The sequence below is a fragment of the Equus quagga genome, chromosome 22 (genome assembly GCF_021613505.1).
Source record: "Equus quagga isolate Etosha38 chromosome 22, UCLA_HA_Equagga_1.0, whole genome shotgun sequence".
NCBI classification, from domain to species: Eukaryota; Metazoa; Chordata; class Mammalia; order Perissodactyla; family Equidae; genus Equus; species Equus quagga.
The window spans coordinates 2,145,143-2,171,113 of record NC_060288.1 but is presented as its reverse complement, the minus strand read 5'-3'; the positions used below and the strand labels follow the sequence as shown (position 1 = coordinate 2,171,113).

Genomic DNA, 25,971 nt, shown 5'->3' with positions numbered 1-25,971 from the left:
TATATATACAACGGAATACGACTCAGTCATAAATGACAAAATTGTCCCACTCACAACATGGATGGACTTTGAGGGTATTATGTTAAGAGAAATAAGCCACATAGAGAAAGACAAACTCTGTATGCTTCCACTCATATGTGGAAGATAAACAAACACATGGACAAAGAGAACAGGTTAGTGGTTACCAGGGGGAAGGTGGGTGGAGGGTGGGCACAAAGGGTGAAGGGGCACACCTAAAGATGACTGACTAATAAAAATGTACAACTGAAATTTCACAGTGCTGTAAACTATCATAACCTGAATTTTAAAAAATGGCCAACTGCCCTTAATAACTATGGCAAAGAACAATCCACATGACCTTCAATAAATATTCATCATGGTCCTGTGTAAGGAGGAGCTGCCACTCATGCTCCATTCTACCAAAGGGAAAACTAAGCCCATGTCATCTAGGTCGACATCATGACCATCGTCACCACAGCTTACCATTTTATTGAACACATTCAATGTAGCAGGCACCAAGGCAAATCCTTTCCACGCCTCATCTCATTTAATAACTAATTTTTCATTTAACTGAAGTTGAACCTTGTCTTCTGACTTATACTCCATGCTTTTCTGTATCACAATGATTTGAATCACTTAAACAGTAGTATCAAAGTCATTAGAGCCCCAGTGTAATTTGGAGAGAGACCTGTCCAACCTCCTCATTTCCAGATGTGAGAACTGAGATACTGAAAGGTTAAGTGCCTTGCCCAAGGTCAAGCAGGGGGCGGTCCACCTGTGGCAGGAAGAGGCGTCCTGAATCCAGGTCCAGAGCTCTCGCTAAGACGCTATACAGCCAATCACCTTTATTTTACCCAAGGCACGTAAACGAACAGGCATCGTGTCTCTTTTTAGATGCACTTCTCTAATGGAGAGCACTTATTACTGCTCATCATTTATTATCCATGATATGCTGCTATATGATAAATCGTGCCCCGGAAATCACACTTTCTAGTATCCCCCTTGAGGCGCATTCCGCGGTGATGCAGGTGGCAGCGGTAGCCGCCCCGGCCCTTTGTGACTGGGTGACTAGAGGCCAGGCGCCCGCAGACTGTTCACGGCAGCCAATCAGGGTTCGCAGCCACAGAGCTGCACCAATCGGAGATGACTGAACCCTAAGGCCAACGGGCGGCTCGAGCCAGAGCCGCGGACGGCGATCAATCAGAGGGGAGAGCCGATCGCCGACGCCCAATCAGCGGCCTTTCGGAGCTCGGTTGCGGGCGGCGCTGGCGCGAGTCCCGCGGGCCGGCCAATCAGCGGACGAGCGCGGGCGGCGCGGGCGCGGGGGGCGGCCGGGGGCGGGGCCTGTCCGCGCGGCGGAACAGTGGGCGCTGCGAAGATCGAGGCCGGGTGAGGCGGGCCGGCGACTCGGGTCGCTGGTGGGGGCGGCGTGCGCACGCACGCAGCGGCGGGGCGGGGGCTGGCGCGCGCGAGGGTCACAGCGGGGGCGCGCAGGGCTGGGACCGGTCGCCAGATGCCGCCGGACTGACCCCCCGAGCTGGGGGCTGCGGCGGGGAGAGGTGAGGGACCGAGGACCGGGCTGGGGAGGTGGCCCGCTCCGGCCCGAAGGCTGAGGGAGGAGGGGACACTGTTGCCATGGCAACGCATGTGAGCAAACTGGCGACCCTTTTCACCCCCGGAACGTGCGCACCCCTTAAATGCGCCCGCTGTCCACCCTGGCCCTAAACGGCCTCCGCCATCCCTGGCTCGCTGGCGGCTAGCCTGGGACCGGCGCGAAAATAGCCCACTTTTGGCAGCCGCCTCTCTTCCTGCGCATCCTAGCCGCCCGCCGCCTTCCCTTCCTCCTGGCGTCTCGTTCTCGGGCAGAGGGATTAAGCTCGCCCTGGGGCACTTGGTACAACAGGCCTTTGCGGTTGACCGCCTGGGCCAGTTTGCAGCCAGTTCGCGGAATGGCCACAGCTGAGCTCCAGCGCGGCCCCCTCATTTAGGGGACTGGCGCTGTACAGATGCCGCGTGAGGGACCCGGGGTCCCCCAGAGGGTTTTTTTTTAAGGCTTCCAACCGAGAGCCTTGTGCTAACAAGTACTTGGAGAATGGGGTCTGACCGAATGAATAAAAAATTTTAATATATATTATTTAACCCAATATATCCAAACTATCAGTATTACATTAATATCAATTATTAACTAATCAATATTAAGTTATTCGTAAGATAAATTATTTTCATACAACGCCTTCAAAATCTGGCGTGTATCTTGTTCTTATAGCACGTCTCAGTTCGGACCAGCCACATTTCAAGTGCTCAGGGGCCCCATTTGGCTAGTGGCTGCCATGTGAAACTGCACAGCCATGAACTTCTCTTGTGTATGTGTGAGTTGTGGCCCAGTACATGAAACTCATCGCTGTTCTTTGCAGCGCTCTTGTATGCAAGGAGGCACTGTGCAGTGAGGCCGCAGAAAACATGCATGATCTTTTTCCTCCAGCTTCCAGTTCAGTTGAGAAAGTAGACATCCAAAAATTAAGTCGAATTGTAAATAGATATAATTCAAGCAATAGTAATGATAACTGGGCAGTATATGATTGATTGACAAACGAGATAGCTGATAATTATCCTTAGGAATTCTAGGGAGGGATACTTCAGGCCCATGCGGTAGAGAAAGACTTGAGTCTATTCTTGGAAGATGGGGAACATATTTTGGTTGAATGGAACTGACTAGAGCTGCTTTTGTTTTCAAGGTTGAAAATTTGCAGTCCTGAGGCTTTCAGACTGAAAAAGGCTTTCATCTCTCTCTGACAATCTCCACCATGATTCATAGTCTTTTCTTGATCAACTCCTCTGGAGATATTTTCCTGGAGAAACATTGGAAAAGTGTGGTCAGCCGTTCCGTTTGTGATTACTTTTTTGAGGCGCAAGAGAGAGCAACTGAGGCAGAAAATGTGCCTCCAGTTATCCCTACCCCTCACCACTATCTCTTAAGTGTTTACCGTCACAAGATCTTTTTTGTGGCTGTCATCCAGACGGAGGTCCCGCCTCTGTTTGTCATCGAGTTCCTTCACCGAGTAGTGGACACGTTTCAGGTGCGTAAATCTAAGGAGGTCTGTGCATGTAAATTGTAAAGTGTCTTTATAGTTGTTTCCATTGTGCTCAGCTTCAGTTAAGGAACTTTTTTAGAAATCTAAACTCTAACATTGCTCACTTCCTCTCCCATCTAATAAGATTCTTGTTTCTATCGATTGAATTGGCTGCATCTAAAATGACAAATTGAATACCTTTGAACCTGTCGCCTGAGAAAGCCACCCTACTTGGTATGATTGTGTACAGTCATTTTAGTTCTGGAAATTGGAATTGTCCTACTTTTTGTTCACAAATCAGAGGAGTTTGGGTTTAAATAGAGGAGTTGATGTTAACCATTGTTAACTACCTCACTTTGAGTTGCGTTAAAAAGTGACGATTATGTAAAGATAAATTTTTTTAAAAAGTAGAAGCAGCTAAGTAATGCTTGTTTTCACTCTCCCTGGCAGGAGTATTTTGTGAACCCACACTTCACCTTGGGTTTGGGGTGCTTATCCACAGCATATGAGTACTAGTGATGAACTCTTGTTGCAAACCTAAAATAAGATTGGAAAATTGTCTGTACCCATAAGAATTTAAATGACACATTTTACAAGATACAGTTTTCATTTTGAATTTTTCTTGCAGGAATAGATTTGAAGGTCCTGGGGAATGGGATGTCGGCCCCATTTATAGCACAGAATTTTAGGTTGCCCAGACTCTGGATTCAGACAGTAGAATCTTCTCCCTAAAGGAATTGCTCAACTTCTAACAGTTGTAGTTATTTGCATAACTCAAATGGTGTAACTTCTATGTCATGTAAGGCCTCGAACTGGTCACATGAATACAGAAATTGTGGAATTGGAGAGGAGAATGAGGACTCAAGCATTATGATAAAAATTAAAAAGCAAATCAAAGAGTCCTTTCATTTGCACTCACATCCACATCACGTGTCTAGAACAGCCTTCATTCCAAGAGAGTTAGAATAGATTTAATAATTTTTTCCCACAAATGCTTTCTGGTGGTACGATTCTGGGCTTCCAGTTCTCATGTGACATCCCAGTTCCTTCACACAGTGAAAACCTAAGAATTATAAATCCCAGTTGTGTGGAGGAACTTGAAGTCGAAGAACCCAGTAGTCATGATTCTAAACCCCTCTGGCTGGGCCTTGGTATGATTTCCACTTATGACACTTTACCCCATTCTAAGATCAACAGTCCCACTGGTGAAACTCAACATCTGCTGCATAGCGAGATTATGTAATTTGTTACAAGACAGGAAGTGAGAAAAGTTATTTAATCTAGTGGAAACGACAGAGGAATTTGGGAAAAGAGTAAAGTTGTAGTTGGGAAGTCTGGCACTTTAGAGCTTGTCATTTTTGAAGCATTTGTTAAAAGTATGTGGATACATCCTGATTTTGATGTATCTTATCTGGCTGCATCATTCTTCTTGGACTAGACGATGATGGAAGAGTTCCGGCTGTGGAGCCGCAGGCCCTCTCCCTGTAGCACTTTGTCATCCTTAGAGTCTCCTTTCCAGCTGCTCAGTTCATATTATGCCTGGTTTATAAAATCTAGCAAGGTGTTTTATTTTTCAAAATAAAATCACTCTTGAGAAGGAAATGTGTAACTTTTTTTCCTTAAATCCTCATTTTTTAAGAAGAAATCTTTTTATTTTAGAAACACATTTCTTACTCCTAAGTGCTCTCAGATATTGGAATGGCTCTGATAATTGACATTATCTGATGTAATTTATGACACATCTAGAGTCTGTGTTCACTTTTGGATGTCATAATTTGGGGAGAATATTGGAAAACTAGAAATGGCAAGATGACAAAAAGATCTAGGAACCATACCGTAATGTGAACAGTAGAAGGATCAGACAGGGAATCTGGCCCGAAGGAAAAAACACTGGAGTGGAAGGTTGTAGTTGTCTTCAACTAACCGAGGCACTGTTGTGTAAACTTGTTCTGTAAGGCAGATCTAGGAAGCAAATTTCAGTCTAGCAAAAGAAAGAACTTTCTAATAAGCAGAGCTGTCCATGGCTACAATGGGGTTTCTCAAAAGGAGTAAATTTCCCGTCAGTGGATGAATTCAAGGAGGACTGTGTGACCATCTCAGAGGTCCAGTAGAAGACGTGACTGACATTGCTAGGAGGTGACAACAGATGACTACAAGCGCTTGTTTCTAAATCATTGTATCATCACGCGTCACATTTTGCAGAGTGCTTTATAGTTTACAAAGCGCTTTCACACATATCATCATTTAATCAGTCATGCTGCTTACAACATCCCTGTATGGCCAATGGTGTTATCCTGATTATACTAGTAGGGAAATCAGGACCCAAATTAGTTAGCATGACTTAATCTAGTAAGTAACAAGATTATAACCCAGGTCTTCTGATTTGGGATCCAGTGCTTTTTCCACAACCCAGATAATTTAGTATCTGTAAGTGTAGGCTTTGTTAATAAACGAACAAAGCCTCCTTAGAGTCCCAGCATCTTAGAGGAGGGATGATCCAAAGACATTTTCTGGTGTGCTAGCTCGTCCTCCTCATTTCATTTCCCTCTCAGTTCTTATTTGCTGCATGAATGTTAAGGAATAGCACAACAATAAGGGTTAAAAAGGTTTTCAGGGCCAACCTATGTCAGATCAAATATTATCCTTTTGCATAGTTCTTTCAAATTCTTGTTCATAAGCACATATAATATTCAGTTATATATTCTACATATTTTATCTAGTTGAAGAAACTAACCCAAAGACTTTAAATGACTTACTCTAGTTTATAAAAGAAGTTAATGATGACACTAGTACTATAAGCCAGTCCAGCGTTCTCTCTACCACAAGGGGCTGCCTAAGAGAACCATGGTTGTGCTTCATTCCCTCCTCGTAGAAGAGTATCCCAGAAGCTGAGTCAACACACATGGATGGGAGTAGATCCTTATTCTCTAAGAATGTTCTGTCACTTGTTACAGTCTCTGAGTGATAAATGTATATATTGTGTTTTCATCAGGATTATTTTGGAGTCTGTTCAGAGCCGGTGATCAAAGACAATGTGGTTGTGGTTTATGAGGTGTTGGAAGAGATGCTTGACAATGGGTTTCCATTGGCTACTGAGTCGAACATCCTCAAAGAACTGATAAAGCCTCCCACTATTCTGCGCACAGTTGTCAACACCATAACAGGTATGGAGAAGGGGACCCGCAGAAAGCTACCGCCCGGGATGTGGCTCAGCCCAGAGAGGCGCATTATCCTGAGTGCCTCTCTCTGGGGATGTCAGATGTCCAGGGCCTTTAATCTTGCTCTTTCTAGTCTTTGAGCATAACTTGAAAAATATTTTTGTTGTGTAGAAAATATCCTGATTTCAATGACAGAATGAAGTGTTCTCCTTTGAAAATATTTTTCTCTTGATTACAGAAGGAACACATGATTATTATAGAAACATCAGGGGCCGGCCTGGTGGCTGAGGGGTTAAGTTCACGCACTCTGCTTCGGTGGCTCAGGGTTTTGTCAGTTCGGATCCTGGGCGCCGACATGGCACTGTTCATCAGGCCACGCTGAGGTGGCGTCCCACATAGCACAGCCAGAGGCACTCACAACTAGAGTATACAGCTATGTACTGGGGGGCGTTGGGGAGAAAAAGCAGGGGGGAAAAAAGAAGATTAGCAACAGTTGTTAGCTCAGGTGCCAATCTTTAAAAAAAAAAAGAAAAAAAAGAAACATCAGAAATACAGAAATGCACAAAGAACATGAAAATACCTCTTAATGCCACCACACTTTTAACATACTGGTGAGTATATTTTTTGTCTTTTCCAGACAGATGGATAAGGAATGGTAATAGAATTTTTTTAAACAATTCTTGTATATTATTTAAAACTTATCTTCTATCAACATTAGTTTTATCAAGGTTTTATCAACCTTTTGTGAACAGTATCCCATTATGATAAATATTGATCTAAATCATTTTTAGTGACTTTACAATTTTCTGCCGTACAGAATAGACCCTAAGTTATTTACTCAGTCCCTGTTTGTTTGTAATGTTTCTGATTTTTTATTTTTTTAAATAACAAGGGATCAGCATTCTTTTTTTTTTGAAAGATTTTTATTTTTTTCCTTTTTCTCCCCAAAGCCCTCTCCGGTACGGTACATAGTTGTATATTCTTCGTTGCGGGTCCTTCTAGTTGTGGCATGTGGGACGCTGCCTCAGCGTGGTTCGATGAGCAGTGCCATGTCCGCGCCCAGGATTTGAACCAACGAAACACTGGGCCGCCTGCAGCGGAGCGCGCGAACTCAACCACTCGGCCACGGGGCCAGCCCCGGAATCAGCATTCTTATACTAAAAACTTCGTGCACATCTAGGATGATTTCTTTTCAGTACTAGGAATGGAAGTGCTGGATCAAAAGGTGTTCATATTTTAAGGACTTTAATGCATTGTGCCAAATTGCTGTCCAGAAGAGTTACACCAATTTATACTTCTGTTAACAATTTCTGCGCAACCTAGACAATCCTATTATTATTATTAATTTTTTTAAACGTTGCAATTTGATAGTTTTGTGATATCTTGTTATTTACACACTCATTTATTATTATTAAAGTAGTTAAAACCTGTACAAGCATTTACCAACTGTTTTTCCTTTATTGTGAATTATCTTTTTGGGTCCTTTGCCCATTTTTTTGTTGTTGTTGAAATGCTTTTCTTTTTTCATACTAGTTTAAAAGAATTCTCGGGGCCAGCCCCATGGCCGAGTGGTTAAGTTTGCATGCTCTGCTTCGCAGTCTGGAGTTCACTGGTTTGCCTCCTGGGCACAGACCTACATACCACTCATCAAGTCATGTTGTGGCAGCATCCCACATAAAAGAGCTAGAAAAACTTGCAACTGGGACACACAACTATGTACTGGGGCTTTGGGGAGGGAAAAAAGAAGAAAGAGGAAGATCGGCAACAGGTGTTAGCCCAGAGCTAATCTTCCTCACCAAAAAAATAAATAAAATAAAACAGAAGAATATTTTCACTTAAGAATATTAAGTTATAGACCCCTGGGCTAACAGCCCAAGGGATGCACCTCAGTGGCCCCCACCAGTGTCCGTATCAGCGTGCCTGGACCAGCTCAGAACAACGGCCCCCACCAATGTCTCAGTCTCTGGAGAGGATCCTCCTCTCACCAAGATGCCCCCAGAGCCCACCAGGAGGATTCTCTACCAGGGAAGACTGTGAAATCAATTGAAGAGTAATCTCCTTGGAGAAATAGTGCTGCTATAGGAGGCGATGTAACTGACTGCTCTCCACTAGGGAGCTGAGCTCAGGTGGCATTTGGACGGAGGACTTTCAGCCATAACCTGCTATGTCTCTGAAATTGGTGTTGGTGCCTTGTCCTGTTTATACTGCATGACTGCCTCGCATGTGAAGGGATGGGGCTGCCTCCACTGGGTGCCACTTACTACTGTACTTTATTTACGTATCACCTGTGACCTTGACTGCAGCCCTGAAAGAGACATCTTGGTATTATTCCTACTTAGCTAGTAAATAAATGGAGTCAGAGGTTAAAAAAAAAAAAAAAAAAGAATATTAAGTTATCATATGTTGGAAATATTACGTCATTTGTAAGAGTTATATATTTTGAATACTCTGTTACAGATATTTTCTCACAATCTGTCATGTGTCATTTAACATTGTTCATGGTGTTTTTTATTTAGCCACATTTAAAATGTTCTGATTTAGTCAAATTAATAATTCTGTTTCATTAAGGTTTTACATTTTGGGTCTTGCTTTCATGAAATTTGACAAACTGATTGAAAACTACATTTGATAAAGTATAAATATGCAAGAGTATCCATGATAATTTTGAAAAAGAATTACAAAGGGGTTGGAAGGATTTGCTCTGTCAAATATCAAGACATATTAAGTTCATATGGTACCTGAGACAAAAACTCATAGAATAGATATGCTGTAAGAGCCAAGACAGTTTTGAGAATAAATAGTTTTTTAAAAGAGCAAGAGAGAAAATGTGTCATATCAGATACAAAATATATTATGAAGTTTTGGTAATTTTAAAAGTGTCATATTGGCCAGTAATAGACAAACAGATGATTGGGATAAAATATAAAATCCAGAAATAGACCCTTGCTTTTATAGAAATTTGGATAGATGTGGTCATATATCAAATCAGTGAACCAGGGACCAATTTTTAAATATATTGTTTTGGGACAGTCTGCTTTGATGTAGAAAAAAAAAATAGAGCCCTGATGGCCTAGTGGTTAAATTTCAGCGCGCTCCACTTCAGCGGCCTGGGTTCCGTTCCCGGGCATGGAACCACACCACTCGCCTATCAGTAGCCATGCTGTGGTGGCGGCTCATGTAGAAGAACCGGAAGGGCTTACAACTAGAATATACGTCTATGTACTGGGGCTTTGAGGAGGAAAAAAAGAGAGAGGAAGATTGGCAACAGATGTTAGCTCAGGGCAGATCTTTCCCAGCAAAAATAAATAAATAAATAAGTCTCTCTATACAGAATAAATTCCAACTGGATGAAAGATTTAAACATAAACTTTATAATTGTTGAAAGAAAACATAAGAGATTGCTTTCTTGATCTTGGAGAAAGGAAGATGTTTTTTAAAAGCTATATTTTCCTCTGGTTCTTTTATGGTTTTATTTTTTGATTTTATTTGGAAATTATCTTGGTATTCAACATAAGGTAAGGCTGTATGTTTATTTCTCCAAAATTGTCAGCCAGTTTTTCTAGCACCATTTATTGAATAATGTATCCTTTTCCCCTGTTTTAAAATGATATTTTTATCTTATACTAAATTATGATAGGTTCTTGGGCTGTTTTTAGGTTTTTCTGCCTTAATTATTGTAGCTGTTTTAATTATTATAGCTCGATGTATGTTTTAATATATAGTGCCCCCCTCTCTTTTTATTTTTTGGCAAGGAAGATTGTTGCTGAGCTAACATCTGTGCCAGTCTTCCTCTATTTTGTATATGGGATGCTGCAAGAGCATGGCTTGATGAGTGGTTTGTAGGTCTGCGCCCAGGATCCGAACCTGCAAACCCCAGGCCACCAAAGTGGAGCATGTGAACTTACCCACTATGCCACTGGGCCTACCTCAGTGCCTCTTTTTTTTTTTTTTTTTTTTTGAGGAAGATTAGCCCTGAGCTAACATCTGCTGCCAATCCTCCTCTTTTTTTTTGCTGAGGAAGACACCCTGAGCTAACATCCGTGCCCGTCTTCCTCTACTTTATATGTGGGACATCTGCCACAGCACGGCTTGACAAGTGGTATATAGGTCCACACCTGGGATCTGAACCAGTGAACCCTGGGTGGCTGAAGTGGAACATGTGAACTTAACCACCGTGCCACCGGGCTGGCCCATCCTAGTGCCTCTTTTTAAGGAAACATATTTGTTGGGTTTTTCAATATTCTGGGCTCATTTTAAACCTTAAAATCTTTTGGGGCTGGCCCCATGGCCGAGTGGTTAAGTTTGTGCGCTCCACTTTGGCGGCCCAGAGTTTTGCCAGTTCGGATCCTGGGTGTGGACCTGGTACCACTCATCAAGCCATACTGAGGCAGCATCCCATATGACACAACTAGAAGGACCCACAACTAAAAATATACAACTATGTACTGGGGGGCTTTGGGGAGAAAAAGGAAAAAAAAATAAAATCTTTAAACCTTAAAAACTTCGTTGATACCTGAGTTATTTATGAACACTATGAAGTCATTTTCCTGAATATCTCTTAAATCTAGTAAAAGGTATGTGAGAACCACTTTTGAAAAGCTGAAATGTTTATAAACATGCTGAATATATGCATTTATTTAATGTTTCTTTCATTAGATTAAAAACATCTATGTTACAGAAGAAGGAAATAGGTTTTTTTTTTAAAGATTCACACCTGAGCTAACGTCTGTTGCCAATCTTCTTTTTTTTTCTTCTTCTTCTTCTCCCCAAAGCCCCCCACACATGGTTGTATACTCTAGTTGTGGGTCCTTCCAGTTGTAGCATGTGGGATGCCGCCTCAGCATGGCCTGATGAGCGGTGCCATGTCCGCACCCAGGATCTGAACCAGCGAAACCCTGGGCCACCGAAGCAGAGCATGTGAACTTAACCACTTGGCCACGGGGCAGGCCCCCAGGAATAGGTTTTAAATTAGTTATAATACTTCAAAATTTCAGTATAGAACCTTTGAATTAAAAAAATATATATTTTTGGACGCTGGCCCCGTGGCCAAGTGGTTAAAGTTGCTCATGCTCCACTTCAGCATCCTGGGTGCGGGACCTGCTTCACTCATTGGCCATTCTGTCACCACAAAATGTGCATCCCACATACAAAACAGAGGAAGATTGGCACACGTGATAGCTCACGGTGTATCTTCCTCAAGCAGAAAGAGGAGGATTAGCAGCAGATGTTAGCTTAGGGCAAATCTTCCTCACAGACACACACACACACACACAAAATGTATGCATATGTATATGTGATGCCTGAGCTGGGTGGGGGCAACAAGTCAGGAATTAGTGTACAACTTACAGACAGGGAAAGATCTAATTTGTATTCTTTTCTTAAGTTTCAGTATTGGTTTGAGAGAGATTATTTTGATGTATACATTTACATTTTAATACCTAGCATAAATGTACCTAAGAACCTCCCTCAAACTAGAATATAGTTTTTACCCATGAAAATTTTATATCAATATGTAGATTACCATCCCTACTGAAAGCCAATACATTATTTAAGCTGCAAGCTATTGTGGAATTTGATAGACCAAGTTCAGGTTACTTTCAAAACTAAAATATGATATCTGTTTCTCAGGTAGCATTTTTAATCTTTATTCTGCTTGAGGAGGCAGACCACATGGTGACAAGTTTTTAAAATAGGCTGGGTTACCCTTACAGGAGTTGGGAAAATGCTTATCTTTTTTTTTTTTTTTAATTCATCAATTGAGTGCATGAATAGTGGGAGCATAGAAATTTCCAGGGAAGTATTCTGTGGTTATTAGGTAATTGGTTACATCCAATTATCAAATTGGAATTAAATTACAATCATATTCCTTGTCTCAGGAAGCACCAATGTGGGGGACCAGCTTCCCACTGGGCAGCTGTCAGTGGTGCCTTGGCGACGGACTGGAGTGAAATACACCAACAATGAGGCCTATTTTGATGTGGTTGAAGAGATTGATGCCATCATTGATAAATCAGGTGGGTGCTTTAGTCTGTTCTCAGAACTATGGAAATAGAGGCCCCTTTCACAGAATGCTTGTAATATCAGAATTCTCCCCCATCGTGATCGGTTGTTTGAGCCTGCTCTCTACTTTGTGTCAGGTGCTGTGCTAGACACTGGGAATGGACTTAAATATTACGACGCAGATGACGTGACTGTATATGCAGAAACCCCTAAAGACACAACAAAAAACTGTTAGAACTAATAAACAAATTCAGTAAAGTTGCAGGATATAAAATCAACGTATAAAAGTCAGTGACCTTTCTATATACAAAACTATCTGAAAAGGAAATTAAGAAAACAGTCCCATTTACAATAGCAACGAAAAGAGTAAAATACTTAGGAATATATTTAACCAAAGAGGTGAAAGACTTGTACCTTGAAACTTATAAAAGATTGATTAAGGAAATTAAAGAAGATACAGATAAGTGGAAAGACATCCTGTGTTCATGGATTGAAAGAATTAATATTGTTAAAATATCCATAATACCCAAAGTGATCTGTAGATTCAATGCTAGTCCCATCAAAATCCCAATGACATCCTGTTCAGAAATAGAAAAAACAATCCTAATATTCATGTGCAACCACAAAAGACCCCAAATAACAAAAGCAGCCCTGAGCAAGGCGAACAAAGCTTGAGACTTCACACTTCCTGACTTTAAAATATATTACAAACCACAGTATTCAAAACTGTATGGTACTGTGTGGTACTGGTGTAAAAACAGACTTATAGACCAATGAAACAGAAGAGAGATCTCAGAAATGAATCCATGGGTTGACAGTCAACTGATCTTTGACAAGGTTGCCAAGAACACGCGATGGGGCAAAGATCGTCTCCATCAAATGGTGTTCGGATGACTGGTTATCCACATGAAGAAGAAGAAAATTGGACTCTTACTTCATACCATATACAAAAATCAACTCAAAACAGATAAAAGACTTAAACATTAAGACCTGAAACTGTAAAACTACTAGAAGAAAACATGGGGAAAAGCTTCTTGACACTGGTCGGGGCAATGATTTTTTTGAATCTGACACCAAAAGCAAAGGCAACAAAAGCAAAAATAGATAAAAGAGATTGCATCAAACTAAAAAGCTTCCACATAACAAGAGTGAAAAGGCAACATACAAATGGGAGGAAATATTTGCAAACAATATATATGATAAGAGGTTAATATTCAAAGTATATAAGGAACTCTACAACTCAATAGCAAAAATACAAATATCCTGATTAAAAAGTGGGCAGAAAACCTGATTAAAAAGTTTTCTTTTGAATAGACATTTTTCAAAAGAAGACATACATTGGCCAGCATGTATGTGAAAAGGTGCTCAAATCACTAATCAGGGAAGTGCAAATCAAAACCGCAATGAGATATCACCTCACACCAGTTAGAATGGCCGTCATCAAAAAGAAAAAACATAAGTGTTGACAATGATGTGGAGAAAAGGAAACCCTCATATAATGTTGGTGGGAATGTAAATTGGTACAGCCACTATGGAAAACAGTACCAAAGTTCCTCAAAAAATTAAAAATAGAACTACTTTATTATCAAACAATCCCACTCTGGGTATATCCAAAAGAAATGAGGGACTGGCCCCGTGGCTGAGTGGTTAAGTTCACACACTCTGCTTTGGTGGCCCAGGATTTTTCCGGTTCGGATTCTGGGCGCGGACATGGCACTGCTCATCAGGTCATGCTGAGGCGGCATCCCACATGCCACAACTAGAAGGACCCACAACTAAAATACACAACTATGTATTGGGGGTTTTGGGGAGAAAAAGCAGAAAAAAAAAAGATTGGCAATAGTTGTTAGTGCAGATGCCAGTCTTTAAAAAAAAAAAAAAGGGCTGGCCCCGTGTCCGAGTGGTTAAGTTCGCGTGCTCCGCTGCAGGCGGCTTAGTGTTTTGTTGGTTTGAATCCTGGGCACAGACATGGCACTGCTCATCAAACCACGCTGAGGCAGTGTCCCACATGCCACAACTAGAAGGACCCACAACGAAGAATATACAACTATGTACTGGGGGGCTTTGGGGAGAAAAAGGAAAAAAAGAAAATCTTTAAAAAAAGAAAAAACAAAAAAGAAAAAAATATATCAGCATCTTGTAGAGATATCTGGACCCCCATGTTCATTGCAGCATTATTCACAATAGCCAAGACATGGAAACAGCCTAAATGTCTGTCGATGGATGAAGAAAATTTGAGATAGGTACACATACACACAGACATGCAAACGCATACTGGCATATTATCCAGCCATAAAAAAAAAGAAGGAAATCCTGTCTTTTGTGACAGCGTGGATGAATCTGGGGGACGTTATGCTGAGTGAAATAAGCCTGATACAGAAAGACAAATACTATGTGATCTCACTCAACTGTAAAATCTAAAGTAGTTGAACTCATAGAAGCAGAGGGAAGAATGGTGGTCACCAGGGGCGGGGGAGGGGGAGGTGGGGAGATGTTGATCACAGGGTACAAAGTTTCAGTTATGCAGGATGAGTAAGTTCTGGAGATTTAATGTACAACATGGTGACTATAGTTAACAATACTGTATTGCATACTTTTTTTCAGCTTTGTTAAAGTATAGTTGAGAAATAAAATTGTAAGATATTTTAAATGTACATTGTGGTGATTTGATATATGTATCCATTGATAAAGGATTCCACTCATCTAGTTAGATCAGCACATCCATCACTTCACATATGTATTGTATACATGAAGTTTACTAAGAGGGTGAATCTTAAGTGCTTTCACCACACACACAAAAAATAATAATAACTGTGAGGTGGTGGATATGTTAATTAGCTTGATTGTGGTGATCATTTTGCAATGTATATGTATATCAAAACATCAAGTTGTACACCTTAAACATATATACAATTTTTATTTGTTAATTATACCTCAATAAAGCCAAAAACAATAAAAAATACTGTGATGCATACCAATGCTTGTCTCACACTTCTACTGGTTTTATAGATTTTATCCTCTTGAATAAAAAGGAAAAGTAACAAAGTAATTTCTTGTTGGTTAGATTTCCTTTGCAAGTGTTTGACTTCCAGTTCTGATGGCAGAACTAAAGTTGTAATCACTAAAATGCAGGGAGCCCTCTTTTCTGTCTGTTCTGAATTAGGTTAACATGACTAGAAGTCTTAGAGCCTAGACATTTGTGGGAAGTTCTCTTCACTTTAGTGACTCATTCATTCCACGGATGCTGGTTGAAACCTGCTGTGCTGTAGCACAGTAGTGGAAAGTGGGCGTTTGATGGTGAATAAGGCACGGTCTGGGGGTGTTCCAACTGTGCACAGCCCCTCCCCACTGAGAATCTTTGCTGACAATGGTGTAATAATAATGACAGTGGTGTACTTGGAGTTGTCCTCGATGTGAAGATGTCACACATGAGAACCATGTGGAGAGAGAAAAGGCTGAGAACCCCTGGAAATAAACAAGGGAGAAAGAAAGGAATCCCTTCACTGCAAATGAAAGATACCAAACACATATTTGAAGATGAGATATAGACGCTTTCAAAGAGGAAAGTAAACCAAAGTAAAGTATTAAACCATTGAATACCTATAATACCCCATCCCAAACAATATAGGAAAATAGCACTTCTTTGTTAATAATGAAGAGAGGTATGTCGTTTGCAGGGACAGTTGGTCATTATGTGGCATTCACTTGGCCTAGAGCTGGGGGTCTTCATCTTTCCCATGACAAGCCTTCGAGATTCCTGTTATGTAATTGTGGGTGGGTGGCAGCTGGCTTTTGGTATAATTATGATATTTTCAGCATTTTTTGACTAATAATTTCTAAATTCTGTAGCAAAGGCTTTCCAAAACCTTAATTCTGAATTGTTTTCAATATTCAAAATTCTGGACCTCTTTATGCGCTGCCTTCATTATAAGTGTTCTTGATGATGATGATATTTTGTTGTTGATGATCATGAGGTTGTATGAATAAAGTAGACAAAAGGAGTAAAAAAAAGAGACAGTCGATGGCTGCAGGAAGCTTTCTTAAGTCTAGTGAGGGAGAGAGAAAGGTAAAAAGATGGAGCATAAAAGACGTACCCCACTCACCCACCCATCCAAAGAATATTGTAAAGAGGGGGATAGCGTTTACGCTTCATCTGTAGAAAGAGCAGGAGTTATTAAGACCTGCGTGGATTTGGGAGCAGAATATGTGCAAACACTTTGAGATGAATAACATGTTGTTGGGAAATAAAGTAGTTGAATACAACTGAATTGAGAGCAATAAAAAAAGAAAAGTAAGTGATGAGGCTTTAAAACTAAGTAGGCATAGCAGCTTTCCATATTAGCCCCAAACTAGAAATAACCCAGATGTCCATCAGTAATAAAAAGGTTAAGTAAATTTTTACATGGTCATATAACAGAATATTATACAGTAATGAAAAAGAATGAACTGTTGATACACCCAACAACATGAATGAATCTCACAGTGTTGGGCAAAAAAAGTCAGATGCATAAGATTATATACAGTTTTCTGCATTTATATGAAGTTTGAAAACAGGTGCAACTTAATCTAAGGTAATAGAAGTCAGAATTTTAGGGACTTGGATTAACTAGGATGGGCAACAGGAGCATGCTGGGATGCTGCGAAGGTTCCACATCTTGATGTGGGTGATATTTGCATAGGTGTCTACATATCTAAAAATTCATCAAGCTGTACATTTAACATTTTTGCATTTTCCTATAAGTCTTACCTCAATGAAAAAGTTAAAAAAAAACACAACTACATGGCTGGATCATGAAGAGCTTTCCTTGTATGCCATTTTAAGGTGGGCCATTTGGAGTAGCCATTTGGAGTAATCGAAGAGTTTTAAGTTGGGGAGTCACTTGATCAGATTTGTAGTTTTAGAACTATCAGTCTGGCTGCAGTGTGAAGACTGACTTGAAGTGGGGTAAGACTGACAGGAAGGACAGCAGGGGCCCGTTGCTGAAGTCCAGGCACAAAATAGAGATGCCTGTAATGGTAGTGAGGATGGAGAGTCAAGAGGCAAAAGTCATGGAAAAGAGTGGAATTGGAATTGATTGGCTAGGGCGCTGAAGAAGTAGAAGTCGAGGACGCATCTGTGTTTCCGGCGTAGGCGACAAGATAGATGGTGTCATCAGGAAGTTATGGGAAGTAGGAGGAGCAGATCCAGGAATAGAGGTAACGAATTCTCTTTTTGACATGGAGAGTTGGAAGTGCTTCAGTGACATCCAAGTAGAGCTGTCCAATTGGTATGAGTGAGGATGAACTGGAAAAAAGATTAGGAAATAATTGGCCACCAATGAAAACTGATGGCTTGGCAAGTAGATAAAGTAGCTCACGGAGAGTATGTTCAGTGAAGGAAAAGAGAATTTCAGACTGTGACATTTAAAGGGTGTGGAAAGAAAGAGAAACCTGCAGAAGGACTGAGGACGAGGAGCTAGAAAAATAGAAAATTAGGAGAGGTTAGGAGAAAGGAACATTTTGAAAATGAAGGAGTGGTCAACAAGGACGCATGCTACAGAGAGATGCTGTAGGAAAAGACCAGAAGTGTCTATTCGATTTAGCCCCAAAGCTCCTCAGTGGCCTTAGGGAGAACAGTTTCTGATAGGAAACTTTCTGAACCAGTGGTTAGGATAATGATGTTCTGTTTGATTCTGGTACTAGACTGAAAACTCCATTAGGCTAATAACTATCTCACAAATCTTTCATCCCCATTACTTCATTGGAGTGTCTTGATAAGCAGTTGATAAATGTTTGGAAGGATGGACAAATGAATTAGGTAGATGAATTGGATGGATGGACAGAAGGAAAGAAGACAGAGAGAGGGAGGAAGGGAACAAGTTGGGAAGGAAAAGAGAAAGTTAAAGAAGGAGGGAAGGAGGCAGGAAGGTGGTTTGGAAGGACAGAGAAGTGTGCAGTAGCCGCTTACCTGTGTCTGCCTTGTTCCCGCCCCAGGTTCCACCATCACTGCGGAGATCCAGGGGGTGATTGACGCCTGTGTCAAGCTGACTGGAATGCCAGATCTTACGCTTTCCTTCATGGTAAAATACCGGACCAGAGATTTAGTTCTTGGGATGGGAAATGAAATGCTTCTGGAAAGATAGAGCGGTGGGAATGGAATAGAACAAGAAGTCATTAAGGACAGCCACAAAGCTTATATCAGGCTTGAATTTTCTATAAGTAACGACAGGATTTGTGTGTGTGTGTGTTTTAATAAAAACAGCATCTAAATGACTTTCCTGAAAGAAATATGGGTGTTTAATCCCTCCTTCTTGCTTTTCCCTGCCTGGTAACTACAGAACCCCAGGTTGTTGGATGATGTCAGCTTCCATCCTTGTGTTCGTTTCAAGCGCTGGGAATCTGAGCGTATTCTCTCCTTCATCCCTCCTGATGGAAACTTTCGCCTGCTCTCTTACCATGTCAGTGCACAGAAGTAAGCGACTCTCATAATTAAGAATGGAATCTGTGTCTGTGTGTGTGTGGAAGCAATATCCGTAGTGATTAAGAACTCAGGCTCTAGAGTTAGCGAGGTTCACATTCTAGCTTCTGTACTTACTAATTGGGTAACCTCAGGGGCGTAGCTTAACCTTTCTGTGTCTGTTTTCTTATCTGTAAGTTGAAAAATGATGAAAGTGCCTTGTTATGAGGATTAAATAAAAGGATCTAAACAGTGCTTAACGCAAAGTGAGTGCTCCTTAAGTTTGCTGCTGTTATTTCTGTTATTATTATGTCTAAAGGAGAACATTTGTGTGCACCTGTTTTTAATCCCCTTGACCCAAAAAAGTGTTAAATTGTGCTTTAAAAAACCGTAAAATCCAGTGAGTTTTGGTCTTGGACATCTCTTTGAGATGGAGTCTAGAGGCTTTTGGAAGCCCTTAGTAGAAGGTGTGCAGACTGAAGAGAGCACGGGAGCTCAGCCACCGGTACCTTCCTATGTGATTTGGAATAAATAATTTAGGCAGACATCTGAGTGCTTGAGAGCGCAGGCTCTGGAATCAGACTGCCAGCACTTAAACCCCACTTTCAGTGCTTACGATACATGACCTCAGCACGCCACTTAACCTCCGTGAAGCCTGAGGACATCAGCATTCATGTATAAAATCAGGACTGTAGCAGTAGCTTTCTCACACTTATTGAGAGGCTTGAATGAGATAATGGAGATGAAGCATTTAGCATAGTGCTGGCTGGAACACAGGAAGCACTCAATAGATGTTGAGAACTGTTAGTACCTTAGTATTCTTCTGTGACTTCTCTGTTTCCTTTTCTGTCAAGTCATGACAGCTTACCCTATCCTTTTGTAAGGATCAGATGAGGTCGGGTTACGAAAGGTCCATGAGCTATGAATATTACTCTCCCAAGTACAGACAGTTATTAGTCACATGTCACAAAGTACAACACAAAAATATGGTGACTCCTAATTTTTGTTTTTAATGCCCTTCTCATAGTAGGCTTAGTATACTCTGATTTTGTTGATATTATTCAAAGAGTCATTTGAAGAGTTAATTTACTTACTAGACAGCATCTTAGCTTTACAAAAAGAAAAAAATTAAAGCTGACTAGGTTTTTTCCTATGCTTAACTTTTAAGTTAAGGAGTAAGGAAGCAGGTAAGGGAGGAAAAGCTGCCAGCAGAGCAAAAAAGGAGGAAAGGTTGCCATTTCTCCAGGACAGTAATAAAATGGGCTTTTTGTCTCTCTTTTCCAGTCTGGTGGCAATTCCAGTGTATGTCAAACATAACATCAGCTTCCGGGACAGCAGTTCACTTGGACGCTTTGAAATAACGGTGGGACCTAAGCAGACTATGGGGAAGACCATAGAGGGAGTGATTGTCACCAGCCAGATGCCCAAAGGGGTCCTGAACATGAGCCTCTCTCCATCTCAGGGGACACACACATTCGACCCAGTTACCAAGGTAGGAGAATGGGCGGAGGGCTTGATTGCTGATGTTAAGTAGAGGTGACTGCAGGAGCTCTCCACGCGGCCTGTCTACCTTGTTTGAAGGAGAGAGTCACCAGAGGGACATTGTGTAATCCTTGGGATGATTTATGGTAGCAAGTAGTATTCTCCACTGAGAAGCACTCTAGCAGGAGCTTGTAGCATTGGGAACAGACGCCCTGAGGGGAGAGCTCAGCCACCTCAAATGAAGGCTCCATTGTTATTGCTGTTTTTTCTTTGAAGATGCTGTCTTGGGATGTAGGAAAAATAAATCCCCAAAAGCTACCAAGTTTGAAGGGGACCGTGAGCCTTCAGGCTGGAGCTTCCAGACCAGATGAGAACCCCACAATTAACCTGCAGTTTAAGATCCAGCAGCTGGCCATTTCTGGTAAGTGACCCGTAACTTCGGGGCCTTTGAAGAGAACAGAATGGCTTTCTCCAGTAGGGCACCGACATCAGAAAGCCTGCCGATGGCTCCCCGTTTACAAAGGTGGTTTCATTACCTGATATGTGATCTTTAGTCAAATCTTTTCTAGCACGTTTCTGAGAAAGGTTTATAATCCTGACTTTGAAGTTGGCTTAAGTGACTGAATGAAAGTGTCTAAGACACAAATGAGGAAGAACGGAATGGAGGACAGAAGTGTCGACAGGCATTGTGGGTCATCCGAGGGTCGTTAATTTGAGGTTCCCAAGGTTTTCAGTATGGGAATGCTTCTGCATTCTCGGCTGGTAACTGAAAAGAATCATTTCCCCTTCTCTCCCCCAGTTTCAGAAGACTTTCACATGTGCTTTTATTACCCTTTGAACCCCTGGGCCATCCAAGGCCCTTCACCATGCTCTACACCCACCTTAGGATGATAGTAATAATAATACTTACCTCTTACCGGACACTTACCGGGTGCCAGGCACCATTTTAGGCTTTTTTCATTTATTATTTAATACTTAAAACAGCCCTATAAGATAAATAGCAGATGACTTTAGCTTTATATTAAGTTCCTAGTTTTCTTTACCAACAGACCTTGTCTAATTTAAATGATGAGAATTCATTTAAATTATAAGCTCTTTCATCTTAAAACGTTTAATAAACTTTAAAGTTCTATAAAATATAAAATATTTTTTGTTGGGGGGCCCGCCCTGTGGCCGAGTCATTAAGTTTGCACGCTCTGCTTCAGTGGCCCAGGGTTTCACTGGTTCGGATCCTGGGTGCGGACATGGCACTGCTCATCAGGCCATGCTGAAGCGGCATCCCACATGCCACAACTAGAAGGACCCACAACTAAAAATATACAACTATGTGCTGGGGGGATTTGGGGAGGGAAAAAAAGGCAGAAAAAACATATATTTTTTGCTTGGTACACTGATTATTTATTATATTATTAATTCATTATTTTTCATTATTCATTTACTTATAATTTATTTCATTATTAATTCATTAATTTTGTTATTACTAATTCATATATTCAGTCCAATAACTTGAGAAAAACATACAGTGGCTTCATCTTGCCTTACCCTTGTTTCAGTCTGTGTATAACTTTCTGCCCTTTCCACTTCCAGAACAGGTCTTCTAATGGATAGCTGTTTGTTGGAGCAGTTTTTTTTTAATTGAGGTCATAATAGTTTGTAACATTGTGAAATTTCAGGTGTACGTTATTATTTAACATTATTAATTATATGGTCAGTCACCATATAAATGTCCCCCTTTACCCCTTATGCCCACCCCCCAACCCCCTTCCCCTCTGGTAACCATTAATCTGTTCTCTTTATCCTTGTGTTACATGTGAATGAAGTCATGAGGTGTTTTTCTTTCTCTGTCTGGCTTATTTTGCTTAACGTAATACCCTCAAGTTCCATCCATGTTGTTGCAAATAGGAGGATTTTGTCTTTTTTATGGCTGAATAGTATTCCATTGTGTATATATACCACATCTTCTTTAGCCAATCATCAGTTGATGGGCACTTGGGTTGCTTCCATGTGTTGGCTATTGTGAATAATGCTGCAATTAACATAGGGGTACATGGGTCTCTTTGAATTGTTGATTTCAAGTTCTTTGGATAAATACCCAGCTGTGGGATAGCTGAGTCATATGGTAGTTCTATTTTTAATTCTTTGAGAAATCTCCATACTGTTTTCCATTGTGGCTGCACGAGTTTGCAATCTCACCAGCAGCGTATGAGGGTTGTTGGAGCAATTTTTTGTTATCATTGTACGTACCAAGAGTGAAGAATCTGTCAGCTTCATGGAAGTAATATAAATAAGTGAAAGTAATTTTTGGTTCTTGGTTCATTGTTACAACCATCTCTATCCTACTCATCTGTCTGATTGGAAATGAATTTAACAGTTACGCTACATCCTTTGAATAATGCTTATGTCTTGTTCTTTCCTCCTCTCAGGGCTCAAAGTGAATCGTCTGGATATGTATGGAGAAAAGTACAAACCCTTTAAGGGCATAAAATACATGACCAAAGCTGGAAAGTTCCAAGTTCGAACCTGAAAGGAGAGTTTGGGAAGGGAACAGTCATGAACACTTTTTCATTTCTGACTTGTCTAAAAGTAAAAACTATCAGCCTGTCTCCTAGGTCAGTCCCCTCCCGGACCCACCGCTCCCTTTGTCCTTAGCCTTCAGTGCCGTGGAAGTAATCTAGGGAGAGCGGGTCTCCAGGGAGAACTGGACAGAACTGACACACAGTCAGCGCCAACTCAGTTCTCAGAGAAGAGATGGCGAGGGAGGGTAGAGATACTTGACACCATATTGGACTTTTGTAACGTGGTCACCTTAGGAAAGATCCAGCATTTGTTCCTTGCTTGGCTTTAATTATCTAAAGCCAATGAAAGACTTCCTTGTTTTTGAAGGTGGAAGGAAAGATTAGAAAGAAAGAAAGCAAGCTTGGAAGAGAATGACTGTTAGTCAAGGAAAGGCCAGTTAAGGATCTGCCCGATGAGGGAGAAGAAAGAGGAAACAGTGTTAAAGACGTGTGAGGCCGCATAGGAAAGGGAAGTGGCATGAAAGGCCGTCAAGCTCCACGTGAAGGAGGGCTGGAAAGAACAGGGTTGAGCTGGTTTCTTTCTGATTCTCTGTTTTCATTTACAAAAGAAAATTGTGCTTCTGGAAATGAACTGTAAACTTCTTAACTTCAAGTCCCCTATTGACATGGAAACCCCAGTAGAATCAGACTTTTCCCTTAAAGACCGTGAAGGTGTTTGACCACTAGTTTTCAGATAGAACTGCTGCTTGCCGTTGGCACTCGGTCTGTCATGTCCAGTGAGACAGTGACCTGCCCTCTTCCAGGTGGGGGTTGCATGAAATGCCTCTCTCCCTAACCCAGAACAGTTTTACTCACTCTGCTTTACAGAATGCGCCAGGCTTTTTCCTGTTGGCTGAGGAGAGTTTCAGAAAAGCCTCCCCCGGGACCCTGGGCAGCCAGCTTTTGTGTGCCATAGTGCTGGAGTGCAGACGGCCAGCTCGCTCCTCGTGAGGGTACCACGGCTGTAGCCCAGTGATTCCTTATTTTCGTTGGTCAGTGCTGGACTGGCACTGGAGTCTAAGCCTTCCTGTCTGGAACTTTCCCATCGGTAATCCTAAGTGGAAAGAGTGCTCCCCGTTGAGGGCATGGCTGATCCTTGAAGCTGCTCATAAAGTGATTTCCTCAGAGTCTTTTGTACTCTATAATGCGTTTCTTAGCAGTGGCTATCTCCCAGTCCATTTTTGTTTTAAGGCAAAAAAAAAATCCCTTAAATCTTTGAGTAAAAGTAAAGTAGTACCTCAGGCTTTCTCACTGGGTGATTTTTATTCTAGTTCAATGTGTCTGTTACTCATTTAAATATTTATATGAAAGATAGGGGTTTTTTTTATTAGTATAGCTTTAAGGAGTGACATTGTGCTCTGCTTCATGCATGGAGAAAAATGAAGACCTATACTCTCCAAATCCTACAGTTTTTCTCTGAAGCCCTGTTTCCAAATACTTAAGCAATTTTTTTGCTCGTTTTATCTTCCTACTTCCTGGACTTGTTTTTGCTGCACATGTTGCTTTGTGGTTTTCCTCTGGGGTAAATTGTGTGTATACAACCAGATGTGTTTCATATCCATCACTCAAGAATTTGTCCTGGATTACTATGTCCCATATACACACCTACCAAAGTAGGGGAAACATCTCTGCCTGTGGATTCCAGAATACTTGAAATCACTTCTCCTGAGGGCTCTGAAGGATTTTAAAGTTTCCTAGATCACAGGAAACATAGTCTTCGTCCTTGAACATTTTTAGGTTTGTAAGTCTAGCTGTTTCATTTCCTCCAGGACAGCTCATCCTAATTTCAAGGGAAGAACTTAAGGAGAAGTAAAGGCTCTAGGGTGTGGGGCCTGCAGGCCTGCACATATGGAGTCGCTGCCGCCTCTGTCTGTGGGTGGCAGACCCCGAGCGCAGTGGAGCTGTGTGTTAGTGTCCATGCGGCTGGCTTTCTCCCTGAGCCGTCCGGTTCCATACGTGTTGAACATGTGCAGAAGCATCTTCTCTGTTTAAGTCTTAATAAAGTCGAGTTTTGCCAGTGCTCCATGTCCTACGTGTTTTGTGACTAGGACTAATGATAAAGCTGTGCTGTGCGTGCCTTAGTAGGAGCAGTTCAGGGGTCTTACTACTTTCGTGCTTTCCAGCCGGCAGACCTCACGCATGTGTATGGTTTGAGTCTCCAGTCACCTCTGGAAGATAGAGGATGCTGGTATTCATGTCATTTTTAAGATTGTGAGAACGAAAGTCCAGATCAATCAAATTATTTTGCCCCATTGGGTAAAGGACAAACCCATTAAAGCTACTGGTGTCTGTTCTCATGCTTCCCCCCGTTCTCGATTTTCTTCTTAGGTTGATTAATTCAGGCGTGAAACAGGGCTTCAGGGTCCTAGACATCTTTTTTTTTTAAGATTTTATTTTTCCTTTTTCTCCCCAAAGCCCCCCTGTACATAGTTGCATATTTTCAGTTGTGGGTCCTTCTAGTTGTGGCATGTGGGATGCTGTCTCAGCCTGGCCTGACGAGTGGCGCCGTGTCCGTGCCCAGGGTCCGAACCGGCGAAACCCTGGGCCCCCGAAGCGGAGCGTGAACTTAACCCCTCGGCCATGGGGCCCGCCCCCAGGGTCCTAGACATCTTAATTGTAGTGGAGATTTCTTGGGAGATAAGACATTGGGAGTCTCTGTAAAGCTTAGACGCTGGTTGTTATCCCCTATCTGTACTAATTTCCTTCTGTAAATTGGTTGTGAAGAAACTTTAAGACTTCTTTCTGTTTCCTAAGCACAAGTGGTTAGTGTCTGTTAACACTCCACCCTCTCCGTCTTAGTCATTGTTGAGATCTCTTGGCCTCGGCCTGGCTGTTTTGGTAGCGTTGTGGTGTGACCAGGTCAATTTTATAATACTTGTACTTCCCTCTGTTGCCAGTAGGTGGTGACTCAGGGCCAGCAATGAGATTAATTTTTTAAATTAGACTTTTAATAGAGGAATTAAATTGGAAACTTTCCCCAAGATCCCAAATCCTGGGGATCGTGTGAGTCTTTGGTTTTTGAAGTTTAATGTGGAACCAGAAGTTTATGACACTCTTTCTGATAACCAGACTTAAGATGGGGGCTCCAGGAGGATAGCGGAGTCGCCCTTCTGAGTTCCTGCAGTCTCTACCCGCTAGGACTACCGGCAGAATCAGCTGAGAACCTTCCTGTTCTTCAGTCAGTTGGCATCTGTTTCATTAACCAGCTGGGGATAATAAGGAAATACTGTTTCATTTCCCCGGATACCCAATTCCTTCCCCTGATGAGT

General features: G+C 41.7%; 1 protein-coding gene across 2 annotated transcripts; it reads left to right on the top strand.

Annotated features, from left to right (window-relative positions):
* Positions 1–1,339: 1,339 nt before the first annotated feature.
* On the top strand, positions 1,340–24,711 carry AP3M2 (adaptor related protein complex 3 subunit mu 2). Of its 2 annotated transcripts, none has more exons than XM_046648377.1 (9): positions 1,340–1,389; positions 2,736–3,077; positions 6,064–6,235; positions 12,106–12,243; positions 18,203–18,288; positions 18,547–18,680; positions 19,950–20,157; positions 20,424–20,568; positions 22,571–24,711. In XM_046648377.1, the coding sequence occupies exons 2-9, from the start codon at positions 2,805–2,807 to the stop codon at positions 22,669–22,671; spliced, it is 1,257 nt and encodes a 418-aa protein (XP_046504333.1). In that variant the 5' UTR covers positions 1,340–1,389; positions 2,736–2,804; the 3' UTR covers positions 22,672–24,711. The 2 variants fall into 2 exon arrangements, with proteins under 2 accessions (XP_046504333.1, XP_046504334.1); XM_046648378.1 differs by lacking the exon at positions 1,340–1,389 and adding an exon at positions 1,497–1,559.
* Positions 24,712–25,971: the final 1,260 nt, after the last annotated feature.

Coding starts and splice junctions, on each gene's coding strand:
- AP3M2 (XM_046648377.1), top strand. CDS start 2,805: ATGATTCATAGTCTTTTCTTGATCAACTCCTCTGGAGATATTTTCCTG. Junction 18,289..18,546: donor ATCTTACGCTTTCCTTCATG/GTAAAATACCGG, acceptor TGGTAACTACAG/AACCCCAGGTTGTTGGATGA. Junction 20,569..22,570: donor CCAGCAGCTGGCCATTTCTG/GTAAGTGACCCG, acceptor TCCTCCTCTCAG/GGCTCAAAGTGAATCGTCTG.